Source organism: Leopardus geoffroyi, chromosome B1, assembly GCF_018350155.1.
Source record: "Leopardus geoffroyi isolate Oge1 chromosome B1, O.geoffroyi_Oge1_pat1.0, whole genome shotgun sequence".
NCBI classification, from domain to species: domain Eukaryota; kingdom Metazoa; phylum Chordata; class Mammalia; order Carnivora; family Felidae; genus Leopardus; species Leopardus geoffroyi.
In genome coordinates, this window is record NC_059327.1 from 26,647,217 (window position 1) to 26,671,421 (window position 24,205).

Genomic DNA, 24,205 nt, shown 5'->3' on the forward strand with positions numbered 1-24,205 from the left:
GTTACGCCTTAGGAGCACGCTCCGGAGCAAGATACGGAAGACTGAAGGAGACGTGGCGACAGAACCGAGCAGGGCAAGGCAAGCAAACTGAAAGCGAGAATGGAGGAAAGAAAAGTGCCTCATTTATGGAGTGGTCTGCTCCAACTTTCAAATCTCCGCAGCCGGCCCGCCAAGGCTTCATAAGGCCCGCCCCTCAGTCACAAAACCCGCCCCTCGGTCACAAAGCCACGCCCCGTTCTTCGGCTTTTCTCTGAGCTCCCAATACTTCCCTCCTTCTCTTTGGCCCCTCCCACTCCGCTCCGCATCATTTCCTGTGCGCTGGATGCTAATTGGCCTAGCGGTCGGAAGTGAGGGCGGGCGGTGGGGCCGTTGCCGCAGTGACAGTGCTGGGGGAGTCCGAAGATGGCGGCGTCGCGTCGCTCTCAGCATCATCACCACCATCATCAACAACAGCTCCAGCCCGCCCCAGGGGCTTCGGCGCCGCCGCCGCCACCTCCACCCCCACTCAGCCCTGGCCTGGCCCCGGGGACCACACCAGCCTCCCCAACGGCGGGTGGCCTGGCCCCCTTCGCCTCCCCGCGGCACGGCCTAGCGCTGCCGGAGGGGGATGGCAGTCGGGATCCGCCCGACAGGCCTCGATCCCCGGAGCCGGTTGACAGTACCAGCTGTTGCAGTACCACCAGCACAATCTGTACGGCCGCCGCCGCTCCCGTGGCCCCGGCGGTTTCCGCTTCATCTGCCGTCGGGGTCGCTCCCAACCCAGCCGGCGGTGGCAGTAACAATTCACCGTCGTCCTCTTCTTCCCCGACTTCTTCCTCATCTTCCTCTCCATCCTCCCCTGGATCAAGCTTGGCGGAGAGCCCCGAGGCGGCAGGAGTTAGCACCACAGCAACATTGGGGCCTGGGGCAGCGGGACCTGGGCCAGGGGTCCCAGCAGTAAGCGGGGCCTTACGGGAACTGTTGGAGGCCTGTCGCAATGGGGACGTGTCCCGGGTAAAGAGGCTGGTGGACGCGGCAAACGTGAATGCTAAGGACATGGCCGGCCGGAAGTCTTCTCCCCTGCACTTCGCTGCAGGTCAGAGACTTTTGTTTATTAAGGGTTTGGTCTTGGGGACAGGGGTCTGGGTAGGGCTGGAAAACAAGTTATGATAGAATAAAGTGGGGGCGTGGTTATGGTTCTTCAACACCTCACCGGAAGTCTAGAGGTTCCTTTCTTTAGGATAGTGCCTGGATGACGGGGGCGTGGTGGGGGAATGTGTGAATTCATTCTTTTTTAGCGTTCGCATAGTGATACTTGTACCCGTTTCCAAACTCCCTTAGAGATCGTCTCCAGATATGGGTATACTTAAACTTTTTCGGTTACGAGTGTGAAGGAATAAAGTTAGATTTGGGCAGTCTTAAGAGTTTTGTCGTTTGTTTACTAGTTTATTTCGTTTTTACAACACGGGTATGTTCCATGAGGATAGTCTAGACCAAAAGAAGTTTAATGTAACTCAACAAGTGTTTAAGGATCTATGGTACTCTTAGTAAGCCAATGAAAGACATAAATGAAGTATGTGAAACTTTCCCCCTTTCTCAAGGAGTTTACAGCCTAATTGGGTAGATTAAAATATGCCTATATGAAACAACTGGAGAAGAATGTTTGGATGCATATGTGATGTTAGAAGAAATAAAGGGTTTGAAGTCCTGGACACTCCTATTTGTTACTTGTCTGATAGACAGTTTACCTTATCTCAATTGCCTCGGTTTTCTCGTGGACAAAAATGATATACTAAGTTTGTGTGAGGATTTAGTGAGAAGCATCTGGCACATTAGTTTTCCAAAAAAACCTGCTAGTTCCTAAACTCTGGACCACACACTTTTTGTGTGTGTGTGGTTTTTTTTTTAATCAAGTAATTGACCATTGTCTTTTAAAAATACCTAGTATATTTTTATAAAATACAGATAAGTATTTAAAAAAGGACCATAATCTCACTGCCCAGATATCTACTATTGATACTCTAAAATATAAAGAGAATAATGTTATATACATTAGAAACATTAAAAATGTGTATGCTCTATATACATTATAAAATTCATATAGGACAGAAATGTACAAAATGAAAAAGCACACACACACACACACACACATCAAAGATAACACACCGAAGATACCTCCTGTTAAGGTTCTTGCTATGTTGGCAATACATATCACTTTTTCAGTTTGTTCTATTTATGGTAAAAGATATGTTAGGAACTATGTGTATTATATATTTTTTACCCCAACTTGAAAGATATTATTACCCTCATTTTACAGATGACAGACATGAAGCGCTTATTATTAAAATAAGTTCAAATTCACACAGAGAATCATGGAACCTGGATTTGAACTGTTTGATTTCAGAGTTTGTGAAATCAAGCTTAAACTATTAAAACCAATACCTGGGTTAAGGTCACTTTTCACTTTGTGAGTGTGTGTGATGGAAAGTTTCTGCTTTTGCACTGTTTTGGGGGAAGAAGTAACTGGGGCATAAACTCTAAGAGTAGCATTCACACATTTTTTTTTTTTATTGCAGTCTATACTTAGAAATATATTTTACATTGCTTCACACACGTAGAAACTGAATCAAAAGTTTTAGGAAATAATACTTTCCTTTATTACATGTGTTGTCTTCTTATATTTTATATCCTATTCCATTTCATTTTTAACAAATGTCGTTTGTGGTTTGTTAATGGGTCATGGTCAGCAATATGAGAAACAGGAAATCATTATTAGATTACTGGATCCATTTTTGATGTATAGACACTATAGATAGTATAGATACTATTAGGTATTTAGTGAATTGAATCATAAACAGGCCCATATAGTAGATATTTGCTCAAGGGTGTTGCTTATTTTAGATGAAATAGCATTTATTTTTCTTTAGGTCAAATGAAAGCTCTGAGTCTGATATAATAAGTCAACTGAGGTTTGCTTTTGCATACATTGTTCCAAACTTGACTAGTTCAGCACATATCACAAATCTTGTCATTCCTCACTGTACCACATTATAAGTAATTGTTAACAGAGGATAGTTATGTGTATATCTGTGATAATGTACTTATTTAGGATCAGTCACACATGAAACAGTGCTTGGCTTCTAAATCAACTTCTGTGTGCTATAATAGTTACTTTTTATTCTGTTTTAGAGTTTTATGTGTACCCAATAAGTTACAAGACAATAACACACAGGCCTGTAATTACGTTGTAATTATGAGAACCTGACTTTTAACTGCTTTTTTAAGAAAAATTTTTTAGTTTCGTTGTGGAAAACAGATAAACACAGTAAAATTACGTGGTATAAAAACGTAACACTCCGCAGTTTATCATACTTCCATATTTGTGTGCATTGCATAGTGTTGGATGAGTGGTTAAGAGTAATTCTCAGTTGACTCTTGGTTAGAATGCTAGTAATGGGATTGTGATAGAAAAACTCTTTTAAAGAGGAAATTGGAACAATCCTTTGGGTGGAGAAGTTTAAAAATTGTAATGCATTTGTTCCACAAATGTTTTGTTACTTGTCATAGGTCAAGTGTTAAATACCAACACAATTTTGATGTGGTAGATAGGCCTATCTAAGCCCTTACGGAGCTTACAGTCTAATAGGGAAGACTAAACAAGAACAGCAGTAATAACAAAACTCCATAAAGTGTGTAACCTGGAGTTATCGGAATATACTTTAGTGGAGGAGGCAGTAGGGTTTCTTGTCCTGGTTTTACAGCATTTAAGGAAGTCTTTTTAGACAGAGAGGGATTTAAAGGATGGGTCCAATCTAGCCAAGCAAAGATTGGAAAGGAAGAGTGTTAATTAATGCCTTTGTTTCCATTGAGAAGTGAGTCTACAGTTCTATAGAATGAAATGAAACCATTTTCAAGATCTCAAGTGGTATGAAGTCATATTTAAATCCTTATAACTTTTATTATTAAAAAAAAAAACTTATTTATTTATTTTGAGAGAGGGAGGAGAGGAACAAAAAGGGAGAGAGAGAATCCCAAGCAGACTCTGTGCAGTTAGTGCAGAGCCCCACACAGGGCTCAAGCCCATGAAACATGAAATCATGACCTGAACTGAAACCAAAATATTTTTAAAAGTTATAAGGATTTAGGGGTGCCTTGGTAGCTTAACCCATGGAGTCACTGAGGCACCCCTAAATCCTTATAACTTTTAAAAATATTATCATAATTCTTTCCAGATGCAGAATTAAACATTTTTTTCTATCCCATTTTGGACCGTGATAATTATTTATTTAAAATATGGCTTAGACACAATAATGGAATCATTCTGGCCATAATTAGAAATGTAATCTCCAGTTTCCATTGTTTATGTAGATTCTCAAAATACTATTTCTAGTGCCTTCTTAAGATGGCCATATCAAAAGGACCCGGTCTTTTCATTGTTGACTAGAGTTTATATAAGACTTTCTCCTACAGATAAGATCCTTGACCCTGATTTTCTGTTATTTAAAGGACAGCAGGCAAAGCTATATAAATAGTATCAATTTGGAGTGTTCAGTTCAGTTCCTAGTGACATATTTTTGTTACAAGGACCAGTATGTTCTCATGCCATCTCTTTCAAAGAAAAGTTTAGATGGGTTTAAAAAAAAAACAAAAAACTTTAATGAAGCATTGAATTCTGAGATTTCGTAGTATTTAAATTGATGAACTTTTGAAATAGCCTTCCTAAGTAGTTAATTAACCTAAGATTAGGATATGTAATACGAGGCACTTCAGTATCAAACCCAGCAAAATATGTATGGCAGTTTTATGCTTTCTTTTGACTTTGATGGTACAAATGAAGTTCCTACACCTGAAAAAAAGACACATAAAAAACATCACATTTTCTGAACTGTTGCCCATCAGTGGCTAAGAAAATGAGTCAGAACCCTTCAGTCCTGGAGTGGGAATCTTGTTTAACATTGTTAACATTGTTTGGTAAACTCCTTGATTATACTTTCAAGCAAATGCCCTGCCTCAGAGTTTAAGAAGGATCTAATTTGTAAAAGGAACTCGCTTCATAAATGTCTTTCCATTTTATCTTTTATTTAGTGTTTTCTTAAAATCTTATGCTTTAAGGTACCATTTAAAAAAAAAGTTACATTGAACTTTTAGTTAGAAAGATGTGGTAAGTTTCTCTTTCTTCTACTTTAACTATGTCACTCTTTGGAGGCAAGTGATTTAAAGAACAAAATAGCTATTTGTAAGATGTTATATAAAACTAGTCAACAATAGAGGAGTGTTTATATAAATTAAAATACTGTGTAATTTCTATTACATATGTATCTGCTTGTATATTCTTCTATCAATCTATTTGGAGGGGCAGTTTAGTGTAAATTGCAAGCATCTGTGCACCTTCCCTAAGTACGTGAATATATGCATATTATTATCTAGAGTTCAGTGTTTGTTTACAAAGTTGTGTTTTAATGTAAAATCTATACAAATCTTATTTGTACATTCACTGAGTTCTTTTTAAGTAATTTTTTTAAGTTTATTTATTTTGAGAGAGAGAAAGAGAGAGAGAGAGAGAGAGAGAGAGAGAGAGAGAGAGAATGTGTGCAAGCAGGGGAGGGGCAGAGAGAGAGGGAGAGAGAATCCCAAGCAGGCTCCTAACCATCAGCACAGAGCCAGTTGCGGGGCTCGATCTCACAAATTGTGAGATCACGGCCTGAGCTGAAAGCAAGAGTCGGACGCTTAAGTGATTGAACCAGGTGCCCCCATTCACTGAGTTTTGACAAATGTGACAACTCAGACCCTTTTGGAAAGTCATCATAACCTCAGAAAGTTCCTTCATGCCCATTTCCTCAATCCCTGTCCCAGATACAAATATTGTTCTTTTTGTCCACTCTAGATTATAAGTTGCCTGTTTTAAAAGTTCATAAAAATGGAGTCCTATAATATCTACTCTTTTTCTGTAAGATATATTTTGCTCAGCTGATGTTTTTGATGTTGTAACATGTATCAGTGGCTCCTTTTTACTGCTGAATAGTATTTCATTATACGAATGTGCTATAGTTGGTTTGTTTCTTCTCCTATTGATGAACTTTTAGGGTATTTCCAGTTTTGGACTTTAATGAAGGAAGCTGCTATAAACATTCTTGTAAAAAACATTTTTTTTTTTTTTTTGTGGACATAGACTTTCTTTCTCTTGCGCATATACCTAGTGTTGAAATTGGTGGGCTTAGGGTAGGTAAATACTCAGTTTTAATAAACTTAGAGACGTTTTCCCAAAGTGGATGTGTCATGTTACGTTTCCATTAATGTAATATGTAAGAGTTCTAGCTGTTCTGTATCTTCATCATTTCATGTTCTCAGATGTTTTAATTTTATCTTATTGTGATTTTATTTTGCATTTCCCTGAAGTCTAACGTTGAAGACTTTTTCATCTGTTTAGTTGCCATTTATATATGTTTTATGAAGTTTTGTCTTTTTAAATTTTTTTTAAAAATTTTTTTTTTTTTTCAACGTTTATTTATTTTTGGGACAGAGAGAGACAGAGCATGAACGGGGGAGGGGCAGAGAGAGAGGGAGACACAGAATCGGAAACAGGCTCCAGGCTCCGAGCCATCAGCCCAGAGCCCGACGCGGGGCTCGAACTCACAGACCGCGAGATCGTGAGATCGTGACCTGGCTGAAGTCGGACGCTTAACCGACTGCGCCACCCAGGCGCCCCAGTTTTGTCTTTTTAAAAATTGGACAAAGTTTACTTTCATTGGGTTCATCTTTTTATTTTGAATTTTGGGAGTACTTTATATAGTTGCGTGTTAATCCTTCGTTAGCTATATGTTACACATGTGCTGATCCGTTATTAATAAGTCCTTTGAATGGAAGTTTCAAATTTAATTTAATTTATGTTATTTGTATGTTTATTTTATAGTTATTGCTTTCTGTGACCTATGACTGGGATAAGAACTTTCACCTATTCCCAAGTAACAAAGATAGATGTTTTTACTAAAAGCTTTATGGTTTTAGCATTTACATTTAAGTTTGTGATCAATCTGATGTTCATTGTTGTGTCATCTGTGAGCTTGAGTTGAGGTTTATTTTTCTCTGGGTGGATATTCAGTTTTTTTGATGCTGTTTCTTGAAAAGGCTTTCTTTTCTCTATTGGATTGCTTTTTCTTCATTGTCAAAAATCAGATGCTTGTATAAGGCGGGGGGGGGGGTCTGTATTCAGGCTTTTTATTCTGTTTCGTTGATATATTTGCCTGTTTTTATGTCAGAATTACATTGGCTGGGTAACTGTAGCTGTGTAGTTATTTTTGAAGTTGATAGTTTGAATGTTCCAATTTGGCTAACCTTTTCAAGATGCTTTGGATCTTCTAGGTCTGTTGCATTTTCACTGAAATTTTAGAATCAGATTATCAATTTCTACAACATAGCATGCTGAGATGATAATTGGGATTATATTGAATCTGTTAGTCAATTTGGGAAAAATTGACATCTTAACAATATTGAGTCTTCTAATGCATGAGTATTATTTAGGCCTTTATTTTCTCTTAGCAGTTTTCATAAATTTTAGTGTAAGAGTCTTTCATGAGATTTTTTATTCCTAGTTTTTAAAAAATGTATATTAATGCCATTACATTGGATTTTGAAAATTTTTATTTTTCAATTGTTTGCTAATTTGATCAATTTCTTTTTTAAAAAAAATTTAAAAAATTTTAAAAAAATATTTATTTTTGAGAGACAGCGTGTGAGCAGTGGAAGACAGAGACAGGGAGACACAGAATCCAAAACAGGCTCCAGGCTCCGAGCTGTCAGTGCAGAGCCCGATGCAGGGCTCAAACTCACCAACTGTGAGATCATGACCTGAGCTAAAGTCAGATGTTTAACTAACTGAGACACACAGGTGCCCCTGATTTGATCAATTTGTATATTATCCTGTGATCTAGAAAATTACTATTTCCTTAGGATTTTATTGAAGAATTGTATCTTCAAATGGAGTCAGTTATGACTCGTATTTGTTCTTCTTGATAATGTTGAATAAAAGTGGTGAGGGTAGACATCTTTGTCTTGTTCCAACTCTTAAGGGGAAAATGTTCACTACTTCACCATTAAGTATGATGTTAGCTTTAAGTTTTTCAAAGCTGTCCTTTATCATATTGAGGAAGTTCTCTTTTATTTCTAGTTTGTTGAGTGTGTTTATCATTAAAGGTTGTTGACGCTTTTTCTGTATATATTGAGATGACCATATGGGTTTTCTCCTTTATTCTTTTAATATATTACATTACATTGAGTTTTGGAATGTTAAGTCAAACCTTGCATTCTTGAGGTAGATGCTACTTGGTCATGATGTATATTATCCTTTTTATATATTGCTATGTTTTATTTGCTAATATTCTGTTAAAGATTTTTGCATCTAAATTTATGAGAAATATTGGTCTGTAATTTTCTTTTTTTGTGTGGTGTCTTTGCCAAGTTTTAGCATTAGGATTATGCCAAATACACTTTATTTGTATTTGTCAGGTGTATTTGGCAGTGTTCATTTCTCTATTTTCTGAATGAAGTGTGGAGAATTGCCATTAATTTTCCTCAAATTTTTGATAGAATCCCCAAATGACACTAACTAGACCTGTAGTTTTCTTTGTGGGAGGATTTTTGATACTGAATTTTCTTTTATACATAGATGGCTGAGAGATTGTCTCAATTATCACCCAATTTTAGTGAGTTATATTTTCCAAGGAATTTATTTTATCTAAGTTGTCAAATTTGTTTGCATAAATTTGTTTATAATATTGTTTTATTACTATTACATTGTCTATAAGAGCTAATGAGATAAACTCCTTTATTATTTTTCATACTGATAATTTGTGTTTTCTTTGATTAGATTTGCTAGGAGGTTTATCAATTCTGTTGATCTTTTCAACCAGCTTTCAGCTTTGTTAATTTTCTCCATTGTTTGTTCCCTTATTTCCTTCTTTCTACTTATTTTGAGTTTACTGTGTTAGTTATTTATTGCTGTTTATGAAACTACCCTGAAGTTCATGAAACTACTTAAGAGCTTAAAATTACAAACATTTATTATTTTGTAATTTTAAGTGGGTCAGTTGCTGTGGGTCACGATTCCAGGTATGGGTCAGGAATCTGGGCATGACTTAGCTACATCCTCTGGCTCAAAGCCTTTCATTTGGCTGCAATCAAAATGTGGGTTGGGGCTACGGTCTTATCTGAAGGGATGATTGAGGGGAGAATCTGCTTCCAAACTTGTTCATGTGGTTGTTAGCAAGATTTAGTTCTTGCAGGTTGTTGGACTGAGGTCTCCCTCAGTTCCATAGAGCAGCTCACAACATGACATTTGACTTTTTTCAGAGCCAGCAATGAGAGAACAAGAAAGGACAAGCAAGATGGAAGCTAGAGTCCTTTCGAAATATACTATCCCAAGAATTGTCTCATCAATGTTTGTAGTATTCTTCTTGCTAGAAGGAAATCAATAGGGCCAGCCTGTATTAAAAGGGGAGAGTTACACAAAGGTGTATATGATGGGGAATGGGGATCATTGGGAGCCATCCTGGAAGCTGTCTTGCACATTTACTTTGTTTTTCTCTCATCAACTTTATTTAGTTTTAGTTCTACAAGTATATGTGTGATAGATAGTTGCCAAAGATGACTCCCGTATATTCCTCCTCTTTATGTAATGTATGTGACATCACTTAGCAAAAGGTACAGCCTATTTCCCTCCTCTTGTATTTGAGTTGGTTTTGTGATTTGCTGGGATGAATGAAATGTGGCAGAAGTGTTGCTATATGACATCCGAGCCTTCAGAGATCTTAAATTTTCACATTCATGCATTGGAAACTTTCTCTTTTGGAACCCAGCCACCATGCTGGGACCATGGAGAAGAGAATTAAGGCCTGTGGCTCTCAGTCAGTCTCCACTGCCAGCTGAGTGAGTGAACCACCTTGGATATTCCAGCCTCATGAAGTCTCCAGATGACTGAGTTTAGGTAATTCACAGTTATCATCAGAATAATAAGTAGTAGTTGTTCTCATAAGCCATAGATTTTGGAATAGTTTGTTATATAGCAATAGATACCTGAAATCATTATTTACAGCTACAGTTCTAGCCATTTTTGCTGCAAATGCTCACCACTGGTCCTGATATTGATGTCTCTAGTTATTTTGGTGTTATTCTCCAGAGTTTACCCAGGAAGCTGTCCTGGAAACAGCATTGTCTGAGATTTTTTTAAATGTCGGTAACAGTTGTTGGCTTATTCTTGGAAATCAGTTTGACTGTATATAAAATCTTTGGTTCTCATTTTCTTTCCTGAGTATTTAAAACATTATCCCATTTTCTTCTGTAAAAGCTGTTAATGTTGAAAGTCTGATGGTAATCTGATTTTCTTTCCCTTGGTCTTTTTTCCTGGATGTCCAAAGGATTTTTTTCTCTTCCATAAAGTTAACATATTCTAATAGAGTATATATATCTTGGTCTTAGCTCCTCTAAGTTGATTTTTCTCAGGTACACGATATGCCTTTTCTTTATATAGTTTCAGATCTTTTATTTTAGAAAGGTTTCCTTGAATTTTAGTTTTTAATATTTGTGGGTTTTTTCTTAAAAATTTTTTTTAACACTTATTCATTTTTGAGAGACAGCAAGCAGGGGTATGGCAGAGAGGGAGGGAGACACAGAGCCTGATGCGTGGCTCGAACTCAAAAACCTTGAGATCATGACCTGAGCTGAAGTCAGATGCTCAACCGACTGAGCCACCTAGGCGCCCCATGGTTTTTTTCCTTTTATGTATATTGGAGCTTTACCTCTCTAACTTTGCTACTTTGCTTTCTCTCTCTGTGGTAAAAATAGTATATAAGAAAGTTTACCATTTTGACCATTTTTAAGTGTTACTTCAGTGTCATGAAATACATTCACGGTCTTGTAAACTATCATCACTGTCCATTTCCAGAATTTTTTCATAGTTCTAAATATAAACTCTGTACTCCTTTAAACACCAACTGCTCATTTCCACCTTCCCGCAAGCCCTGATAACTGTCGTTTACTCTTGAATCTTTTTTCCGAAAATACATCTTCATTTCTTTTTGCTTTTAAAAGATGTTTTCCGTTTCCTTCCGTTTTTCTTGAGGCAGGAGTTTGGAAGGTTTTTCTGTGTAAATGGCTAGACAATAAATATTTTAAGCTTTGTGTCCTATATGGTCTTTGTTTCAACTGTTTCAACTACTCAGCTCTGCTTTAGTGCCATAAAAGTGTCCAGAGACAATAAATACATAAATGAATGGGTGTGGTTTGTTCCAATAAAGCATTATTTACAAAAGCAGGTGGCGGCCATATTTGCCTCATGGGTTGTAGTTTGCTGATCCCCATCACAGGGCATTCTCTGTGGTATTTTTTTCACTTTTGTTTTCCTTCTTGTTTAGTTTTTACTTATGAAATGATTTTTAAAATTTTGAATTATTTTCTGAGTTTTGTCATCTTATTTCGAATTCACACATATGCTACTCTTTCATGTCTTGCATCGTTTTACTGTTGCCTTTTAGCAAAAAGAAATAGATCGTAATTTTGTTTTGTGAGTGTTTTCTTCTGGCATGCATTGTTTTGGGGGGGTGTTATTCTGCTCAAACTCTTCTTATAAGAATTTTGCATGGGATTTTACCTCAATTTTTTTCCATTGCTCATTTTTATAAAAATTGGTAATTTCAAGGAAAAAAATAGAGGTTTGAAAGAAAAAATGAAGGTCTGAGATGTCAACCTTTGTTCTTTCTTCTCGTGTTGGACATGCATCTCTGATCTAGGGTAGATGAAGTCTCTCTATAAGGTTCATCTCTTACAGTAGTAGTAGCATTTAAATTATGAAACATCACCATTTTATGTCCCAGCTTAGATAGCTTATGTACTGCTTTCTATGGGCGTTAACCAGAGATGTTTTGTTAAGGGGCTTTTAATAATAATATCCTTTCTTCATAGTCTCTTTACATAGATTTTTTTGACAAGAAGTTTAGTCTACTCCTCTGCCATTTCTTTCCCCTGGGGCATCACTTCCTTCCCCAGAAACTGTGTAGATCACAGCCAGGTGTTCCTTCCTTCCAGATCTGAAGTGATTCTTGGTCAGTTAAAAGGGTAAAGAAATATATCTGGGGGATAGAAGGCCAATCAAGGGTCAAGTTGTGAGCATATGTATGTTTAAAAATGGGATTGTAAGCTTCGATCTCAGAAGAAAAGTAAGGAATATAACTGATGCTAAGAAAATATATTTTATTGTAGTGCCTTGTTTTGGAAAAGAGTAAACATAGTCACCAGTGTTGTGATAAAATGCAGGTAAAAACACTAGAGTAGCTATTCTTAAAGTAGTTTTTTTCAAGTAATTTTTTTTAAGTTTATTAATTTATTTTTGAGAGACAGAGACAGCATGAGCAGGGGAGGGGCAGAGAGAGAGGGAGAGAGAGAGGGGGAGGATCCCAAGCAGGCTCTATGCTGCCAGCGTAGAGCCTGCCTCAGCTCAAACCCGTGAAACTGAGATCATGACCCTAGCTGAAACTAATTAAGAGTTGGATGCTTAACCCGTCCCTAGAGTAGCTATTCTTAAATGTATTTAATAGCTTCCTTTTGCTTCACGACAAAGAAATCTTTTGGATGGTTCACTGTAAAATATGCAGTAGATACAGTTGAAGAGACAAGTGTCTCTTTTTTTTAATTTTTTTTTTTCAACGTTTATTTATTTTTGGGACAGAGAGAGACAGAGCGTGAACGGGGGAGGGGCAGAGAGAGAGGGAGACACAGAATAGGAAACAGGCTCCAGGCTCCGAGCCATCAGTCCAGAGCCTGACGCGGGGCTCGAACTCACGGACCGCGAGCTCACGGACCGCGAGATCGTGACCTGGCTGAAGTCGGACGCTTAACCGACTGCGCCACCCAGGCGCCCCGACAGATGTCTCTTAAATTCTTATTCCCTCCCCTCCTTCCTCCTGCCCCCCCCCCCCCCCCCCCCGCAATGTCAAGACCTTGAAGTTACTTTGACTTATGTTTATTCCTCTAACAGAAATGCTCAGGAAGGTGGGATGTAGCCTTGATCATGGGATTTCCACTGAAGCCTAGGTACTCGGATCATTTTGAGGCTCATTTTCTAAAAATCATTTTTTGAGTAATTAAGAAACATTAGGAGTTTTTTGTTTTTGTGGGCTCCCTGGGTTTCCCTTTTCAGGCTTCATCAGATGTCCAAGATTGCTTTTCCTTACAGCAAGTTGCTGGGTTCTTTGTCAAGTGGAAACTTGTCCTGCCTGTTTGTTCAGGTATCTGTATAGAATTAAAAACTGTGAGCTTAAGTACCTTTTTTTCTTTTCTCTCTCTCTCTTCTTCTTCTTTTTCTTCTTTTTTTTTGAGTGTGTCAGCTTCCTATTCGGTTAGAGTGGTATATTTTTTAATTGTAGAAAAAGAAAATAAAATGATGTAAAGTGTCTTCTCTTTTGCCTTCTCTGTATAACAAAAAGTACAAAAAGTGAAGAGGCATTTAGTAGTTTTAGATGATGTGTATTAACGACAAATGGAACTTACTGATTGACTAAAAAATTTTAAAATTAAGGTCCCTGCATCATCAGTTATAGTTTAAAAATAACCTAAATCTCCTGATGTCCAGTTAATGCTCAGGTATAATGCTTTTGAAAAACTAGGGTATGTATGTGTATAACCAGACACTGAAAAGATAGGATGCTTTCATTTTGATATATTCATCAACTATGGAAACCATTTTGACATTCTCATCCATCTTGTTAATAAGATGTGCAGCTCTCCCTTTCCAAAAGCTCACATTGTTCTCATGTTGACTACTGACTTTTTTTTAAAGAAGGAAATGACATGGGGTTACAGTTAGTGAATAAATGAATACATTTTAACTATTTTTTTTTCTAATGTCTTGAGAAGAAATGCCAAACTATACTTTTCTTCATTGCAGGAAAATATTCTCATTCGGGAAAAAAACAAACAAACAAAAAACCTTTTGGACTAATATAAAAATTTATTGCAAGTTATTAAAAACTTGGCTCCCTCCCCCCCAGCCCCCATATCCTAAAATTTAATAGTAGGAAAGTGTAATTGTTATCCTGTTGGAATTTTATGAAAGCAGATAAATGTGAAGTATATAATAAGAGAAGTTCAGTATTTAGTTCATTGAATTGATCCCAGTATGTGCACTATAAGTATTTGAGCAAGTTTTAGTTAATGCCTCTGATTTCTGATCTTCTGACTTTCTTAATGTGTAAATAATAAATAATAATCCTTGTATATTAGTCTAGTCCTTTGTCATCAAAATGCTTTCACTGCTCTGTTGCCACATATATGAATGAACTTAGTTTTGAAATTATTACTAAATAGTAATATAAAAATTCATAAAAATAACAGTTGTCTTGGAGTGATTTTTGTGCTTTCCCTATGTGATTTTATTTAATCCTCAGAGCAATAGTACAAGGTAGATTTTAAGTCTTTGTTAATAGACGAAGAAACTGAGACTCAACAGAGTTATATCTTGTCCAAGGTCATGTAGCTGTTAAATGATGATGCTGGATTTAAATCCACATCTGGCTGTCTAAAGTCATTTGGCCTGTGCTAACTCAACTAGAAAGTTAGTAGCAATGAGAATAAAATCTTTTGAGTCATTTTATAATTTGACAGTTGTTACCACTTTCTTAAGTTTGTTTTCTGAAAATAAAAGTAGTTGTACAGATTTTGGAAAGTACAGTAAAAAGTCCATTATCTCACTGCCTACCCAAGGCAGCTCATATAGTCATTTTGGTGTATTTCCTTCCAGCTTTTTTCTTAGGCATTTAAAATAGAGCAAAACTTCATGTAGATGCTTACTTAAAACATTGTGACTAGGATTTGATTGAGACCATATTTTTTAGAGAGTATTGGAACCTTTGCAATTATCAGAATGTTGGACTCTCTGATCTTTTGACCAACTGCTTTATAAACAGTAAAAGTGTGATTGGAAATAATCTTTGAAGAACCTCGTAATCAAATGGAAGAAGGATCTTTTAGCAATTCTTTTTTTTTTTAAGTTTATTTATTTTGAGAGAACGAGAGCAGGGGAGGGGCAGAGAGAGAGAGGGAGGGAGAGAGAGAATCCCAAGCAGACTCTACACTGTCAGTGCAGAGCCCAGTGCAGGGCTCCATCTCATGAACTGTGAGACCTTGACCTGAGCCAAAACCAAGAGTTGGACACTTACTCCACTGAGCCACCCAGGCACCCCACAACTCCTTTCTTTTAAAGACTGCTTAAAATTGATGGGGCGCCTGGGTGGCTCAGTCGGTTGAGCATTTGACTTCCACTTAGGTCATGATCTCATGGCTGGTGACTTCAGGCCCTGAGTTGGGCTCTCTCTCTCTCTCAAAAGTAAACATTAAAAAACTTAAAAAAAAAAAAAGACTACTTAAAATTGTTAGAAAATCTTGAAGATAAACTGCTCTATGTTTTGATTCATAGAAGTAGTCAAGGAAAAAAATACATTTTGAATAAAACACATGGGAATCACAACAATTTGAAAGAACTTAATGCCCCTAAATTGTGCACCTAAAAATGGTTATGGTGGTAAATCTTATGTTACAGATGTTTTACTACAATTAAACATTTTTGAATGGGAGTATCTATCATAGTGGCATTTTGGTCTGTCTGTTGTCCTAGAGAGAACTTATTTCATAATATCACTAGCATGAAATATGGAAAATAGCGTATTCAGTAGAGTGAATCCTAGTGATATATTGCAGACACGCTTTTCATCTCTCTGTTAATTCATGTTTCTGAGAGTGACTGTGGTCTTCTTCTAGGAGTGTGAGACTCACTATATTAGTAAAATGTGTATGGAAATTCAAAAGAACTTTTTGCAATTTGCTTAATTAACAGCCATGGGGACACTTCCATAGTGTGTCTTCCCCTTTTGGGTCTATTTCTGAGGAATCTGGCATGATTCCTAAGATTTTACTAAGGTTTTGTAGTAGTTCAATAACAACTCAAGAAATATAAGTGCCATAAGGAGAAGGATGATGAGAATGGCATTATTTCCCATGCTTAAGGAAGTTTATTATCAAAATGCAGTCATGCCCAAACTTCATGATCTTAGAACTCTTTTACACTCTTTTTTGTTAATGTTTACTTATTTATTTTGAGAGAGACTGTGTGTGAGTGGGGGAGGGGCAGAGAGAGAGGAGAGAGAAAATCCCAAGCTGTTAGCACAGAGCCCGATTGGGGGCTTGACCTCACCAAACAGTAAGATCATGATCTGAGCTGAAATCAAGAGTCGGATGCTCAGCTGACTGAGCCACCCATGCACCCCCTTTTACATTCTTAAACGTTACTGAAAAAGCTTTTTGTTTGTGTCTTTGGATTTATCATATTAGGAATTAAAACTGAGAACTTAAAAAAAAATAACAAAAAACTCTCTTATATGTAAAAGTAAATCTCACTGTTAATGAAAAGTAACTATTTTCCAACACATGAATTAATGAGGAGAGGCATTATTTTACACTTTGCAAGTCATTTTAATGGCTGACTTAATAGAAGAGAGAAGTCTTTGCTGCATGCCCTTTGTTGTGTTGGATTGAAGTACATGAAGAAAGCTCTGCTTTAAGCAGATACGTAGTTTTAAAAGAAAGGACTGATTTTAATAGCATCTTCAGATAATCATAGGTGCTTTTCTTTGGTACTACACGCAAATTTGGTAAATAATAGTTTCCTGAAGGTTATTTGCAACATGGAATCTGAAGCCGTATCAATGAGTTTTTCATACTCTGTTAAAATCCATTGGTCTCTTTTTCACAGATGGATCTTACACCTATATGTGTTGTGGTCATTTGTAAAATACTAGCTTGAGGTGTATAGATCCTCTAAATGTTCATACATTTTACTTTATAAGAAACTGTAAAGCATATTTGTTACTACCACACCAGTCTTCTCAGAAAAGCACTTACATATTGGGAAACTATAATGCTTGTGGGCAGATGCAAGTTTTACAACATTCTCATATTTGCTTAAAAGCTCAAATCGTGTCATTAGGAACAAATACCGTCTGTTGCTTGCCTCGAAGTGATGGGTTCACTTTGTTCATTCTCAAGAAAATGTCTGCCAAATACACAAGTCAAACTGAGCTCAAACAGTTGCATAAGTGTTGTTCCTCAAGACAACCACACTTTGGTGTCTAGCAGAAGTGATTACTGTGTATTTCTTATTCTGCCACAAGAATATTGAAAAGGATGTGTACTCTAAGGTTGGAGTTTAATAAAGTTAAGAGCGTACATATTTTCATGAACTTTTTTTAATGTTCATTTATTTTTGAGAGAGAGAAAGAGAACGTGAGCAGGGGAGGGGCAGAGAGAGAGAGACGAAGACACAGAATCCGAAGCAGGCTCCAGGCTCCATGTTGTGAGCACAGAGTCCAACATGGGGCTCAAACCCATGAACCGTGAGATCATGACCTGAGCCAAAGTCAGACGCTTAACTGACTAGGTCACCCAGGCGCCCCCATGAAGGACATTTTTAAGTGAAATTGGCTGGGTTTTTGTTTTGTTTTGTTTTGTTTTGTTTTGTTTTGTTTTGTTTTGTTTAAACTGTGAGGACCTGGTGGTAAAGAATACAATGACTATTAGTATAGTTTGGTGCCACGGTCTTGGTTTATGCCAAGATGTCAGCAGTTTCACCTACCATTGCTTTGTATCATCAAGAGCATTTTTCAGATGACCAACCACATAATGTTATGAAATCATGTACTGTCAATGTCTTGGTAACAAAAAGGCAAAATCATCTTAGTATTATTTTGTAAATAGTTTTGACTTCTCAGACCCCCAGAAAGCATCTCAGGGACCGCCAGGGGTACTGAGCACACTTTGAAAGCTGCTGAGTTTATGTAAGGGTTCTTAATTTTGTCAGCATTCTTTTGAGAATCTGATGAAAGGTATGGACATTCTCTCCAGAACGATATACTTAACACCAAATTTTACATGTAATTTTCAGAGGATTACAAACATCCCGAAGCACTAGAACTATGGTTCTGAAACTCTGCATCAGAATCAGCTGAAGGGCTTATTATAACAGGTTGTTAGACCACACTCCCTAAATTTCTCATCGAGTTGCTCTGGAGTAGAGTCTGAGAATTTGCATTTTTAACAAGTCTCAGGTAATACTGATGTTGATGTTCACTTTGTAAGTAGTGATTCTTAACCCTGGACCAAATAGGTCAAATCACAGGAGTAGGGGCAAGCCTTTTTTTTTTTTTTAAATAATCTCCTCTAGCGATTCTCACATGCAGACAGGGTTGAGAGTCACTGCTTGAGGATACATGTAACACAGATTAAGACTCAAGTCTAGTGAGATTAAGAACATCTAATGTTTCTTTAACTTTTAATGTTTTAGGAAGTATTTTGATAATTGTGACTCACTGACTGCAAGCCTATAAGGTAGTTATTATCTCGGGAAAACTTGGCTTGGGATTCAAGAAATTGCAATTTCATTGTTGTTTTGGGTTTTGAGTCTATGAAATGAACTAAAAGGGTAATTGCTGGAAGTTTTTTTTTTTTTAAGGTTAATTTTTGAGAGAGAGAGAGAAGTCAGCAAGCACGAGCGGGGGGTGGGGGGGAGCAGAGAGAGGGAGACAGAGGATCTGAAGCTGGCTTTGTGCTGATAGCAGTGAGCCCGATGTGGAGCTCAAACCCACAACTAAGAGGGTTATGACCTGAGCCAAAGTCAGACACTTAACCTAACTAAGCCACCTAACTACCCCTGCTGAAAGTTTTTAAGACAGTGCTATGCATATATTCCTAGAGAGTTTTTGTATGTGAATCTCTGTTTTACTAAATTTGCTTTACTAAAAGGTTGTACTAATTTATATTCCTACCACACCCTTGGCAAAAAACCATGTTAAGCTCCTGTTTTGTGTCATCTGAGTTACTCACTACCCCTACACCACCCATAGATTAGTTTTGTATGTTTTTGAACTTGATATAAATTATATTGTATAGTAGATACTATATTGTGTGCAGTTCCTCTATTTTGCACAATTATGGTTTGTTCATTTTCATTGATATACAGAATTCCATGGTGTGAATATACTATGACTTATCTGTTCTACTGGTGGTGAACATTTGGGGAGTTTCCATATGTTATTGTGAATAGTGCTCCTGTGAGCATTTTTGTACATGTCTCCAAATGTCATCATTTAAAACATATTTCTTATTGATTTTAAAAAAGCAGAATTCATGTTTTGATATACATTTCTTTGATTATATCTGGAGTAATTGATTTTACTTTTAAAAATAATTGAGATTTACTTTGTAGTGAATTATCTTTTTCCCTTATGCTCTTTTTCTTTTACCTTTTGGTGTTTTTCTTATCATTGCACATATTTTCCTGGTTTGCGCTTTTTTTTTAATGTTTATTTTATTTATTTATTTTATTTATTTTTTTTTTCAACGTTTATTTTTGGGACAGAAAGAGACAGAGCATGAACGGGGGAGGGGCAGAGAGAGAGGGAGACACAGAATCGGAAACAGGCTCCAGGCTCCGAGCCATCAGTCCAGAGCCTGACGCGGGGCTCGAACTCACGGACCGTGAGATCGTGACCTGGCTGAAGTCGGACGCTTAACCGACTGCGCCACCCAGGCGCCCCTTAATGTTTATTTTTGAGAGAGAGAGAGAGAGAGAGCTGGGGAGGGGCAGAGGGAGAGTGGGGGAGAAGGATCTGAAGCGGGCTCGGCGCTGAAGCTGGGATCCCAGTGCGAGGTTCGAACTCACCAGAGGTTCGAACTCACCAACCGAGAAATCGTGACCTGAGCCGAGACCAAGAGTCGGATGCTTAACTGACTGAGCCACCCAGGTGCCCCACCTGGTTTGCTTTTTAATTTTATCCATAAACTTTCCAAACCTGTTGCCTTTAAAATTTTTCTTTTTGTTTTCTTCTATGTTTTAAAAATTATTTCCATTCTGAAATCATGTAAATGTCCACCTAAATTTTTTATGGTTTCATTTTCTCATTTTGCACCTTAATCTGTTTGAATTTATTTTGCTGTATACTGAGAAGTAAGGCTTTAAAACGTGTTTTTTTTTTATCCTAAGTAGGTAGCCAGTTTCCTTGAACCACTTATTGTATAGTAAGTACAAACCATTAAAATAAAAAGATGAAGTCTACTTATTATTATAGCTGAAGGCAAAAGTTTTGTAGGGCACGTTTTACTTCTTTTTCCTTTGACTTCTAGTTAACCAAGTGATTAATTCATTGTACTATGTTTGATCTTTCCTGCTCAATAAGTTCTATATTGAAATAAATTGGAAGTAGACTGAAAACTGTCAGTGGAATTTCAAGTCTTTAGTCTTCTGTTTCCTAAGATTGATGTATATTATAGATGTTTACATTTTGTACTTTCTTTGTAGATTTCCTATATTTGCATTGCTGAAATTTTGAATTATGCCATTTTGGTGGGGTACAGTCATAGTCTTCCCACTGACTTAACACAATTTAATTTAAAGGATTTTTAGTTCTGATGTATTACTGGTTTCGAAGGATGATCCTGCTTCTCCGTGATTTTTGTGGTAGAAGGTTAGTTCATTCTACGTTGTTTCCTATTTCAGCATCTTTAGTACAGTATCTCTGAACCATTCTGAACTTCTTTTTGGTACTAGAATGTATAAAGCATTTCTCACCTCTTCACCTTTGGATATACTATACCTTGTCCTCCTTAGAACATTTATTCCTATCCTTTTGTCTGGTTAACTGCTTATTCTTTACATCTTAGCTCAAAATACCACTTTATAAATAGGGAAGGTTTCCTTCCCCAGCTCGGTTAAGTTAGCACAGCTGTGTACTCTTTGTAACCCACACATTGCAGTTATTTGCTAGAATGTTTATTGTTTAGTCTTCCTGGAGACAGCAATAAACTTTTACTCAGATAATTCATGATGTACAGATACACACACCCACACGCACACACAAACTATTAAATCAATTTTTCATCATGCTGAGGTATTCTGATGAGAGTACTTGAACTGGGATATTTTTGTGTTCAGGTTTGAGATTTTACACATATGAGAATAACTTCGCTCTTTCATGTAATTAAAAGGTTAGCTAGATAGGAAATTAAGCATCAAAATACTGAAACTGAGAAGGTTGACTTTATTTTATTTTTTTATGTTTTATTTTATATTTCCGAGAGAGAGAGACAGACAGAGTGTGAACAGGGGTGGGGCAGAGAGAAGGAAACAGAATCTGAAGCAGGCACCAGGCTCTGAGCTGTCAGCACAGAGCCTGATGCAGGGCTTGAACCCACGAGCAGTGAAATCATGACCTGAGCTGAAGTTGGATGCTTAACGGACTGAGCCACCTAGGTGCCCTAACAAGGTTGACTTTAGTCTGAAGTAAAATGGTTTCTGTTTTTGTAGATCATCTGTATTTTCTTTCTGAAGGATTTAGAAATTTCATAGCCTTTAGTATTGGCAGATTACATATAACACGTCTGTCCATTGTGTTTGGCGCTATGTGAACTCTTATTAATCTGAAACTTTACATTTTTCTTTAATTATGAGAAGTGTTATCATTACTTCTACATAGGTATATTTCTTCTCTTCCCATCCTCTACCTCTCCTTTCCTCTCCTTCTGTTTATCCTTATCAGATACTTTTTGGGATAGTCCTTCAACCTGATTCTCTTGGGAATTTATTCTTTGTTTTCATTACTATTCAATCAATTCATTATATTTTTTTATTTCTCCACTTACATTTTTCATGTCAGTATATCCAGTTGGCTTTAGTCGGTACATTTTTGTTCTCATGTTGTGCTTTCAATATTCTCCATTTTTTTTCTCCTGAAGCATTTAATTTGCCACTTTTAAATGTCTTTTTTTTTTATCCGTTGATTTCACTTTCGTTTTGTTCTTCTTTCATGGTACTTGCACTCCTCAAACATGCTATTATTTTCTGCTGTGAGCTTATATTCCCTTGAAACTAACAGTTCTTTGGGCCAATATTGCATTATTATGGGAGAATGGGTTTGATGGGGGTCAGGTTTAGGGGTGGTGAAAGCCTGTGTTCTTGGTTTTGGTCCTCTAGGTGGTCTGAGGTAAATAGGGACATGCCTCAGAGTAGACAGGCTCTGGATGGTAGCCTCCCTCCAGCTCCGTCCAGATTGCTCAGAATTTCTCTGACCCTTCTCTTTTCAAAGTGCTGTCACCTTCATTGTAATTGCCTAACTGGGAGTCCACTGGTATGTTGCTTCCCACCCTGACCAAGTTCTAATATTTTACCTTGATGTTACCCTTCTTCTTTTGGCTAGAACTGGGATGGAAATACTGCTTTCATATTCTAGAGTAGCATAGGGAACAATGTGACAGTGTTGAGGAGTGATAGGACACAATTGGGACACCTTCTTCTGGCCTCGCCTCTGTCCAGGATACCTGATCTATCTCTTAAGCTGATGTTTCTTCTCACAATGGTACTCAAACATTTCTTCTTTCTTCCTCAAGGGATGATTTCGTACACTGTTTCTGTTGTTGTTTTAAGCTGGCATCTGGGATTCATCTCTTACCCTTCTGCTTCTGGTGCTTTCTCAGTTGGGTTTGGGGAAGGTGCACATTCTTGACTATACTTGCAAATTAATTAAATACTATTTTATCCAAGCATAAATGTTTTTCTAAATCAGGTTCTAAAAAAATGGAAAAATTGGTGAGAATCTGCCTTTGACAAATGAAAAACATGCAACTTCATTGACATTTAAGTCATCTTGTAGTTTGTTTTTAAATTGTTATTTTAGAACCAACAGGGAATATACGTGCTCCCTATTGCTTAACAGTGACTTTCGACCTAATGAAGTGTAAAATAACTCTTTATTTAAAGGCTAATATAGTTAGAATTGAAATAAGAATAGGAAGCAATAATAACTTTGAATATTAAATAGAAAATTTATGTTTCTTTGTCGTAGAATATTTATTATACAGTAAGCAGGAATCTGTTACTGGATATCTGGTTCTGTGTATATTAGATTGCATGAATTTAGCCTAGTATATAGAAAATTCTTGACATTTAAAAAATGTTTTTAATGTTTATTTATTTTTGAGAGGGGGGGGAGAGAGAGAGAGAGAGAGAGAGAGAATGAGAATGAGTGGGGGAAGGGCAGAGAGAGAGGGAGACAGAGAATCTGAATGAAGCAGGCTCCAGGCTCTGAGCTGTCAGCACAGAGCCTAACGTGGGGCTCGAACTCACAAAACCTCAAGATCATGACCTGAGCTGAAGTTGCACGCTTAACTGACTGAGCCATCCAGCGCCCCCCCCCCTGCCCTGAGGGAATCTTAAGCAGCTGCGGGGTCCCCGCTCAATGTGGAGCCTGACATGGGGCTCCATCCCACAACCCTGGGATCATAACCTAAGCCTAAATCTCAATTCAAATGGTTGTTTAAGCTTGGTTAAATAAAAACAGCTTACATAATGGAATATCATACAATCAGTAAAAAAAGAACCAGACAGCTCCATATATATCAGTAGGTCTAGAGAGTATTTTTTTTAATGTTTATTTTTGAGAGAGAGAGAGAGAGGGAGAGAGGATGAGTGGGGGAGGGGCAGAGAGAGAGAGGGAGACACAGAATCCAAAGCAGGCTCCAGGCTGTGAACTGTCAGCACAGAGCCCAGTGTGGGGCTGGAACTCAGGAGCCGTGAGATCATGACCTGAGCTGAAGTCAGACGCTTAACCGACTGAGCCACCCAGGCGGCCAGAAAACCCTTGACATTTTTAAAAGAATATGTCACAAGGCTTTCCCCATTCCCCAGGTTAGAGAATACCATTGTAGCATGTAATTTCCTTCATAAAATGTAGTAAAACTGGAAACTTAAAAAACTTTAGAAGGTAGGCCTGTAGAAGAAAGTGAGTAAAATTAGAAAATCATGTAGAGATGCTCTGCTAGGCACCCCCTGTAATTTTGAGGCTGCCTCTTGCACATCAGCTAAGATACAGGTACGGTTCAGATTCAGTGAAATTATAAATTACTGTGTTTGTTATGGACTTTTAGAGTTGCTCACAGATATCTGGAGCTATCAGTGTTAAATAGGTGAATAAGCCTGTTGGCCAGGAAAGAAAAGTTACTTAAAAACCTTGTATCTATTGCATAAATATATCATAGGTAAATTTGTTTCATTGAAAGTAATTTTATTGTCATTGGTGACAGGTTTTGTTTTGCTTTTTATTTGTATGGGAGTGGATTGATAATGCTTAAGAAAGTAAGT

At 37.4% G+C, this 24,205-nt stretch overlaps 1 protein-coding gene across 2 annotated transcripts in view; it reads left to right on the top strand.

The window, feature by feature from the left end:
• The first annotated feature begins 336 nt into the window (after positions 1-336).
• TNKS (tankyrase) overlaps positions 337-24,205 on the top strand; it is a 219,208-nt gene continuing 195,339 nt past the window's right edge. For both annotated transcript variants that reach the window (XM_045455749.1, XM_045455754.1), the window contains exon 1: positions 337-1,075. In XM_045455749.1, coding sequence (XP_045311705.1) covers positions 403-1,075 — 673 coding nt within the window. In that variant the 5' untranslated portion in view covers positions 337-402. The remainder of the gene's footprint in view (positions 1,076-24,205) is intronic.